General features: G+C 42.9%; 1 protein-coding gene across 3 annotated transcripts in view; it reads left to right on the plus strand.

Annotated features, from left to right (window-relative positions):
• The window catches only part of IGSF3 (immunoglobulin superfamily member 3), a 133,013-nt gene extending 123,879 nt beyond the window's left edge, over positions 1-9,134 (plus strand). For all 3 annotated transcript variants that reach the window (XM_027866745.1, XM_027866746.1, XM_027866747.1), the window contains 2 exons: positions 754-1,185; positions 4,841-9,134. In XM_027866745.1, coding sequence (XP_027722546.1) covers positions 754-1,185; positions 4,841-5,091 — 683 coding nt within the window. In that variant the 3' untranslated portion in view covers positions 5,092-9,134. The remainder of the gene's footprint in view (positions 1-753; positions 1,186-4,840) is intronic.
• The last annotated feature ends 129 nt before the right edge of the window (positions 9,135-9,263 follow it).

Consider the following 9,263-nt stretch of genomic DNA (forward strand, 5'->3'; position numbering starts at 1 on the left):
CTGAGGGATTTGGAGGGTTGGAGCATAATCTCATGCAAACCCTAGGAACCCTGGCTTTGTGTCCATCCAAGATCTACAATAGTCAATATGTTTAAAACTTAAGATAATAATTGGAGAAATACTACCATTTGGTGCTAATCTAAAATATCTTTTAAAAACCCATTATTATTATTATTAATTTCAATTAATTTATTATTAGGACTTTCAATTCTGGGATACTTTGCACAAGTGTGTGATGGAGAACAGAACTACAAAATAAGTCTTTCACAGGGCCTTGGAAATGAATTTTTGATCTTATTTATAACCACCCACTTCTCCATTGGATCTGTGATCTCCTCAATTGGGAAATCCGCTTCCTTGTTACAGATTACACCCCCATCCTTGTCTACCCATCCTATGCCCAAAGGAGCCTAATTAGTATTACTTTTAAACAGTCAGGCCGGGGATGAGACAAGCTGTGTGTGATGGTAAGTCACCTGACTAGAGCACCTCTCAGCATCCGTTGTAGGTCTGCCACTCTTGGATTAGGGTAGGAGTGTTGGCTGATGAGGTTCAGACCAAAGTCTAGATAGAATGTCTATATAGGGATGGGGCTGGGACAGGCTATATTGTTCTAATGCTCAGCAGCCTATCCTTTGGTCATGGATACTTGGGGAGGAGTAGCTCATTTCCCATTGTTCACTCTGCTCAAGCAAAGGTATTAATGAGTCTTCTTTTTGTACTCTTTCTTTCCCAATTCCCCCCACCCTCCAGATGCCACACTGCAAGTGGACACCATTGTGCCCAATGTCACTGTGCCAGAGAAGTCCCATTTCCAACTGGATTGCAACATCTTATCGCGTTCGAGTCAGGAATCCCGCTTTGCAGTTGCCTGGTATGCTCTCAGGACTAAAGCAGGAGGAAAGAAAGGCAGCACACTGGAGGATGAGGAGATAGAGCGGAAGGCCATGCTAAGTGTGGGCCCAGATGCCATCTTTGGCCCTGAGGGAAATCACTGGGAGGGCAGGCTCCGCTTCCAGAGACTTTCGCCCATGCTCTACCGGCTGACGGTCTTACAAGCAGATCCCAGTGATACGGGCAACTACTCCTGCCGAGTGGAAGAATGGTTGTCCAACCCTCAGAAAGAGTGGTATCGACTGACCGAGGAGGAATCTGGCCCAATTGGCATCCAAGTTCTCAACACAGGTGAGCTCTTAGTGTTGCCAGAGAAAACAAGTATGAGTTTTCAAACTGTATTTGGTAGGAAAATGGAAAAATTCACTCACTGTAAGTCAATAAATCGATCCTGGGAATATGTTGGGCACTAGGTGCTGGGGGAGGACACACAGTTGAATGATAATATTGTGTCCCTGTCCTCAGAGAGTTTACAATCTAGAAGGAAAGCTGAGATAGAGGTAAACACTCCATAATAATTTTAAGATTTTAAAATTTCTAATATGTTGTTGTTTAATCATTTTTAGTCATGTCCAACTCTTTGTGATCCCATTTGAGGGTTTTGGTTTTTTGGTTTTTTTTGGGGGGGGGGCAAAGATACTAGATTGATTTGCCATTTCCTTCTCCAGTTCATTTTCCGGGTGAGGAAACGAAGGCAAACAGAGTTAAGTGACTTGCCCAGGGTCACACGGCTAATAACTGCCTTAGGTCAGATTTGAAGTCAGGAAGATGAGTTTTCCTGACTCCAGACCCAGTACACTAGCCACTGCACTACCTAGCTACCCTGAAATTTCTAATATAGTATGTGTCAATAGATATAGCCCACATAAGTAAAAGCTCTTTGGGGGAGAAGGGTGGTCTTCAATAATTTTCAAGATTGTAGAGGGGTCCTGAGACCCCAAAGTTTGAACATTTCTGCCTACCCCAGAGTAATAGCACATTAAAAAGTAAAAGTGCTATTGGGAGGTCTGAGGATGGAACGGGGCTCATTCATTCTCAGGAGATGCTCATTAATAGAGTCTGGAATCCTGTTGGCCATTTTATAGAGTCAGCTCCTTGGGCTAAATGGAATCTTCCCAAATGCCTTGCTATTCTCAAACTATTGTATCACAGTGGAGCTTAGAATACTGTTATAAATCACATTCCCAAACTCCAAGGTCTAGAGATGAAACAAAGGGGGCCCTCAGCTTCTTTGTCTTGACTTAGCAAGTGCTCTGAGGTTAGGGAGCCAGGAGGCAGAGGTTATACATGTACCACCCTCACCCCTGTTAATTCTGGATCTTTTTGCATGGTATTTATTTCTGGGAGAGAGAGTTGAGTAGAGGGATGCATTTTGAGAGATAAGGTGGGTTTTACGTAGGTGGTTTGGGATTTAGGAAGAGGGGCTCACAGAATTGAAGGATAATTACTGTAAAATAACTTTTCACAATTTCCCGTACCTGCATCCCATCAGTTAGCTACCCTTTGTCTTGGTAATCGACTGCTACAGGAAAACAGACCTGGGAGGGTACTTGTATCCAGTTATGTGTTGCAACAAGGCCAGCAGAAGGAACACTGGTTTTTAATGGGCCATCTGTTGGGACACAGAAGTAATGTTGGAATTACAGTATACTTGGTAATGGGATTTGTACAGCAAATTTGGGATTTGCCTGCAGTTCAAGCATCTTGCCTGAACCAGCATCTACTGCTTCCTTGCCCAACAAGGCTCTGCTCACAAGTAATCGAAGAACTGACTGACTCAAATTCCATCTCCTTTTGCTTTCCTGATCCTCCCTGTTGAAGGTTATAATGAGCAATGAAGTAGAAAATAGGCATTCAGAGAGAAAGCACAGAGCCCTGGGTAATCTACAGACTGAATAGTCACCTGGTGAATAGTGTACCTGCCAAACAACCCAAATTAAAAGGGAAATGTTTGAGAACACATCAGTTTTTCATATTGGTCTTTGTTCATTTTCATAGATAGATAGAGCACTTGCTGTTTTCCAGGAACTGTACTACTCAATGCCCCATGGAAGAACAAGCAAGCAAAACATTACTTACTCTCAAGAAGCTTACATTCTAATGAGAGAAGACAAGGCAGCAATTATTTAAGCGCCTACAATGGGTCAGGCACTGTTTTAAGCATTGAGGATACAAAGAAAGGCAAAAATAACAGTCCCTCCCTTCAGAGTACTCACAGTCTGATTGGAGGGGCACGGGTACCATGAAAACAGCTATCTACATACAATTTATATTCAAGATAAATTGGAAATAATCCCAGAGGGTAGACATTATTAGCACTACTGTGGACAATGAAAGGCTTCTTGTAGAAGGTGGGGTTTTAGCTGGAACTTGAAGCCAGGAGAGATGAGGAGGGAGAGGATTCCAGGCATGGAGGCAGCCAGTGAAAATGTTCAGAATTGGGCGTGTTGGGTGTGAGGATCAGAAACCTGGAGTGGATGAAGGGGAGTAAGGTGTAAGAAGACTGGGAAGGGATGGAAGAGCCAGGTTATGGAATGGAGTTGGTAAGCATAGCAGGGAAGGGCAGAGGAACAGGAGGGAGGAGAGGATGTGGAGAAGTCAAGAGAATGAATCTTAACATCAGGAGAATGAGGCCTCAGGGTGGAGGTTTCATAAATGAATAGAACAATTAGAAAGGACTTCTGAGATCACTCAGCTCAGTTTCCCCTCTTATTTTCTTTATGAAAAAACTGAAACTCAGAGAAGTTATAACTTGCCCAACTCTCAAAACTAGTTATGGCAGAGCCAGCATTTAGAACTCTGAGCTCTTGACTTCCACACCAACCAATTTTCTGAGTTCAAATTACAGTGTTCTAGAAATGAGTTTCATGAATAATTTAAAAGGCTAGAGGTTTTTAGCTAGTGATACAAAAATAGGATCCTATGGAAATGAGTGCTTCTACAGTCTGGTTTGCTGAGACCATAGAGAATACATGTTAGGGGAAAATTAGAAATAAGGCTAGTCCTAAATTTTAGTTCTAAATGGCAGCCCCATTCAGCCCAGTCAGCCGGGCTCCACAACTTCCTAAACTCAGCTATGGGACAGGTCCACAAATATGAAACATACATGGCAACATGCACAACGCTGAGCCAACCCTAAGATAATCTACAAACTACTAGATGGAAAAAATATTGGCAGTGCTCTAGAAGTATCTTCTGGGACAGTCTTATGTAAGTCACCTTAAGGAAAAGAGCTAGAAGAAACCTGTGGGATGAAGGAAATGACTTGTCTCTGGGAAGGGTCTTCCAGAACTGGGGATGAATGGCATAGGCCTTCCCTTCTGAGGCTTATGGACCCAGACCTTCTGAACTCATCCAAGAGCCTTCCATTGCCCTGGTCTGTTTTTTTCGGGTCATGTGTAGCAACAGACATCCTATGGACACTTTAGCAAATGCTAAATGATAATGGTAATGTAACTGGCAGTGGTTATGATGCAAATATTATCTCCTACAAGTCTGCTCTCAGGAGCTCGGAGGATGAATGAACATCTAACTCCCACAGGATGACTCTTCTATCCCACTGCTAGAGCTAAGTGCAAAGGAATATGAGAAATAATGCTGTGCAGGAAGTGTAGATGGAGTTGGAATCAATTGCTTTAGCATAGTAAATATTATTAGGGCATAATCAATAACTTCCATGTCCTTGCTTAGCATTCCTTGGGGGGAGGGTGGGCTTGCTCTGTGAGTAACTGCCACTGGATTTGGAAGAGGGCATGTCACTGAGTAACAGGTAAGTCATTCTCAACCTCCCCAACCCATTAGTGAATGCAGAAAAAAATAACACACAGAAGGAGGTGCGGGAAGCTCTGCCAAATGGTTTCCATTTGTTTGAGTACTGTCTTTGGTAACCAACGAGGATCAGATTTCCATGCCTTTTACTGATTCTTCTCTCATCACTGCCTTTCAGGTTCCACGCTCCAGTCCATCATATGCTCCAATGATGCCCTTTTCTACTTCGTGTTCTTCTACCCCTTCCCCATTGTCGGCATCTTGATCATCACCATCTTACTGGTCCGTTTCAAGGGTAGGAACTCTAGCAAGAACTCTGAAGGCAAGAATGGAGTGCCCTTGCTGTGGATCAAAGAACCCCATCTTAACTATTCCCCAACTTGCCTGGAGCCTCCTGTTCTCAGCATCCACCCAGGAACCATAGACTAACGGCAAGACTGGGGTGGACGTAGCACATCAAGGAGCACATGGATCTTTGTTGCTTCCCTTCCTCTGTACTGTAGGACAGCAGCCGCTAGGCTCTGGAGTCCCCCGCCCAGAGGGTTTTCAGACTTGGAAAGTTTTATAAAATGCCCGAGCCAGTGACAGAGATAGACATGTGCTGCTGGCACCCAGCAGAACCCCTCTGCTCTTTATTTCCGTTGCCTGGCTAGTTACTCTGGTTCTGATGTCATAACCCTACTGTTAGAGATTTCTTTTTGGAACATAGTGAGTACTTCCTGGAACCACTTTGACTGATGAACTCATAGTATTCTTTGACGGTTATTCTAGGGGTTTGTTTGTAGGGGTTTTTAGTCCAGATCTTAAAATCACTTTGGTTCAGCCTTTTTGAACGGATGGAATCCCCCTCACCCCCAAATGATTGCAAAAAGAACGAAGAACTGGACTGACGAGGGGCCTTTTTTGAGATTTTTTTTCTTTTGCACATTTTTAAAAAGCTACCCCTGAATCAAAATATTCTAAGCTGTTTTACTTGCATAAAAATATTTGAAAATGGTGTGTAGCACAGGCCCAGTTTGTAGTTTTTTTTCCCCTTCAGCCCAGCCCAGAGTGGTTTTAATCACTTTGTAGTCAAGATGAAAGCCTCAAATTTTACTTCAAAGGACCATGTGCATACAAGAGAAAAGGAGTCCTGCGGAAGCCCATTAGGAGCAGACTTGTCTTGCTAACTTGCCTATCAGACCACAAAGGCTTTACCAGGAGCTTGCCAAGGACAAAGAGGTCAAAGTTCAACAACACTCCTTCTCCAAATTAACATAGACAGAAGGAGGGCTGCTTTCAGTTCATTTTTATCAGTCAATGGCTTAGAGAGGAAAAGGAAAATTGCTCCATTCCCATTGGTTTGAGCAATGAGGTTTGGTCACTAGATGATGGCGGTGACCTTTATGTGCATGAGACTTTAGTTTATGACGCTTTGCCAGACCTTTAAGGAGGCCAGGCATATGGTGAGCCTGGAGCCATGCTCTAAAAAGGCAGTGCATGTGGTAGCAAGTTAGTAGATGGCAGACATTAGGGACTCCCACCAATCAGATTTGTTGAGAGTGGGAGATTGAGAGGATCGGGGAAGGATTTCCTAGGCTTGGCATCGGTGAATAACAACCACCACTCATTCCTAAACAAGCGATTTGAACCCCCAAGAAATAAGCGTTGCTTTTTGCTATCATTAATCTGTCTTCCTACGTCCTATCTTCAGAAGAAAGTTGTCTAGGATTGGGGGAAAGAGGAAAATTACCCAGTATTCTCTAGTATAAGTTTTTAGTAGCTTGAGTACCTTGGCTTTTTCTAGTCTTAGCGGAAGAAGGATCCAGTGCCATTGTATGTGGGTGCTTTTCTTCCTTACCCACTTAGATTTTTTTTATGGTTTTAGATTTGTCATTTAGCAGTAGCTTGGACTTTTGTCCCCTGGCCCAATCCTTGAGTCTTCCTGCTGAAAAAGGTTAATTTTTTAGAGCCTCCTAGACGTGATCTGGGATGATGCTCCTACCATTTAATGCTGTAAGACAGAATGCTTTGCTACTCTGGGTCATTGGTATGGTGAAGATAAGGAGAACTCAATTACTTTCTCCCCTCTGTCCCTCCTCCCTTTTCATGAAGATGTTTTCCCAGACTTTTTCTTCACCTGTTTAACTTGACCAACAGTGCCAGGTGGTGGTGGCTGCCCCTAACTGGTCCAGATTCTGAATCCCAGAGTAGCCCCAGTCTGGAGGAACCCCATCTCTCCTGCCTCCTGCCCTTGACACTATGCCCTTTCTCTTGCCCCCCCCCACCAGATTCCCACTATATGTTGAAACTGAACTCTGACAAGTTTCCAGGAACTCTAGCCTAAACTAGGAGCAGGATCCAGAGGATAGATAGCTGAGGAACTTTCCGGCCACACCAGCCTTGACTTCAGCCCTCAGGGTGGCCCCAGAGGTCTCAGGATTTGCAAGTAGGGAGCAGTGTGTTCATTAGATGCTTTTCACCTGTTTTCTGCTAAACCACCTGCAGTGAGGTGATCAGCCTAGTAGTCGTTTTTTTTCCGACAGCCTGGCATGACCAGGGCTGGTTAGCACCAGCCATACCAGTACTCTACCTTCAGAGAACACCTAGGCACTGCCACCTTAATCATCCTGGCTGCCTAACCCTCTTCCTTTGGCTTATTTTTATTATCTACTCCATCAGCACTTAGAACATATGGGATTATCTCAGTTGTCATTGTGTTGGGAAACAAAACAGTCTTTTGGAATTTGTATTTCTTGCCACCTCTTTTTCATTTCAGGGCAGGTGATTCCCTACGAGAAGGAGCCAGAATAGACTGGAGGTGGGTGGGGAAAGACTCTCTTTTTTCTGTCTGAAAGGGAAAGGTGCTATAGGGTGGGATGGGTGAGCAGTTTCTTTCCAAGATTTTGTGGTAGCTCGGAAGGAAGCCACCTCAAGCTGATTGGCGCTTAGATAAAGGGAGAAGATGCTATATGGCACAAAGCGTGTCAGATTCATCATAAGAAATCTGCTATTGAAAAAGAAACCGAAACCAGTATTTCATGATGATGCTGTTTTTTCCTTCGGTGTGTATCTCATCCACCCAGGGATGCCATCAAAGGGTGAACTTGGCCTTTGTGGGTTTTCAGTGGAACTGGCCACAGGACTCTGCCTGTAGATAGCCATTTCCATGGGAATGGTTTGCTTTCTGTGGTCCTTCAGACAAATGGTCAAATGGCGCCCTCCAGTGGCCCCAGTCCTTCATTTCACATTGTTTTCTGGGGCTTTGTCCCTCCCTGGTCCCAAGGAGGAAAAACAGCTTTGATGTATTGTTAAGTAACCTTTGTTATAAATGCAGTACTAATGATGGCTCATTTATGAAACAATCACACTGTGCTAGGTCCTTCGAAGGGACACAGACAAGATGAGGACCTCCTTCACCAGGCTGTTTCTATAAAAAGTTTTATTATTCTTCCCAAACAACGGTTCTTCTGCATTAACTTGAGTTGGAGCAAAAAGGAGGGGAGGAAGGACATTGCCCATGCATGATGTGGAAAGCTGTTGGATTTTTTTTAAGAAAACTATTTGTATGATGTTGCACTAAAAATGTTTTATAAACACTTCAGAGATCTGTAGTAAATTATGTTGAAAATATGACTGTTTCTATTTACTTTGTTTCAAGTTCTTTTGTTTCGACTTCAAGACTTAACTCCAGTTATCCCTTCCACATCTCAGCTTTCCCCATTGAGATTTCAACATATCGCAGGTCGGCATAAGAAATTAAATGGGAATTTTGGGGGAGTTTTGTGGAAGCCACAGATGAACTCAAAGGCCAGCAGATGACACAGAAAAGGTTTAGAAGCTCAGAAATACATAAAGTATATGTATAATGTTGCATAATTTCAATATATTTTATCTTTTAATATCATAATAATTCCGATTTCTTCTGGGGAAGAAAATTGTATGCGGATTTCCCAGACTGCAGGGGTGCCATGCCCCTAACCCCCATTATGTGGAAGAGATAACTGTGCTTCCTGCAGCCTCTGACTCCTCTATCTCCAGGAGCAAGTTCTGGGCTTCCTGAGCCTGTAATTCTTAGTACTAGTGGAGGGAACATTGGAACAGGGAGTCAAAAGACTTGGATTCCAATCCTGGCTCTCCACTTAACTTTTGATTTTGAGTAAGCCTGGTCTGTTCATGAGTTTCCTTGTCTACTCAAAACAGGTTAAAATGGTTAAAAATAAAAACAAAAAACTTCTATGGTGGTAAAATATGTGATCACTTCTCTTACAGGTTGGTTGTGATGAGGTATGTATAAAAACTTGGTAAAGATAAAGATTTAGAAACAAGCTACTATCAAGATTGAGGCTTTGCTTGTCCTGCCCTAGTTCATGGAGAATAGGACAAAGACCAGATTCAAGTTTTAAATTGTCAGCTTCTAGATTTGAAAGATTCAAAGACAATAATAGTAATTTTAAAAAAAAACCATTTCCATGTACACAGCACATCATAGAGGACTCAATATAAAACCATGAATTTCCATTTCAGACTGCTTACTTTTTTTAAAACTATGTAATAAATAATACATGTTTTCAAAGCTATCTTGCTATTCTGTGCTTCCTTCTAAGTTTCTTTTGTTCTCT

The sequence above is a fragment of the Vombatus ursinus genome, unplaced genomic scaffold, assembly GCF_900497805.2.
Source record: "Vombatus ursinus unplaced genomic scaffold, bare-nosed wombat genome assembly UNPS02014782.1, whole genome shotgun sequence".
NCBI classification, from domain to species: domain Eukaryota; kingdom Metazoa; phylum Chordata; class Mammalia; order Diprotodontia; family Vombatidae; genus Vombatus; species Vombatus ursinus.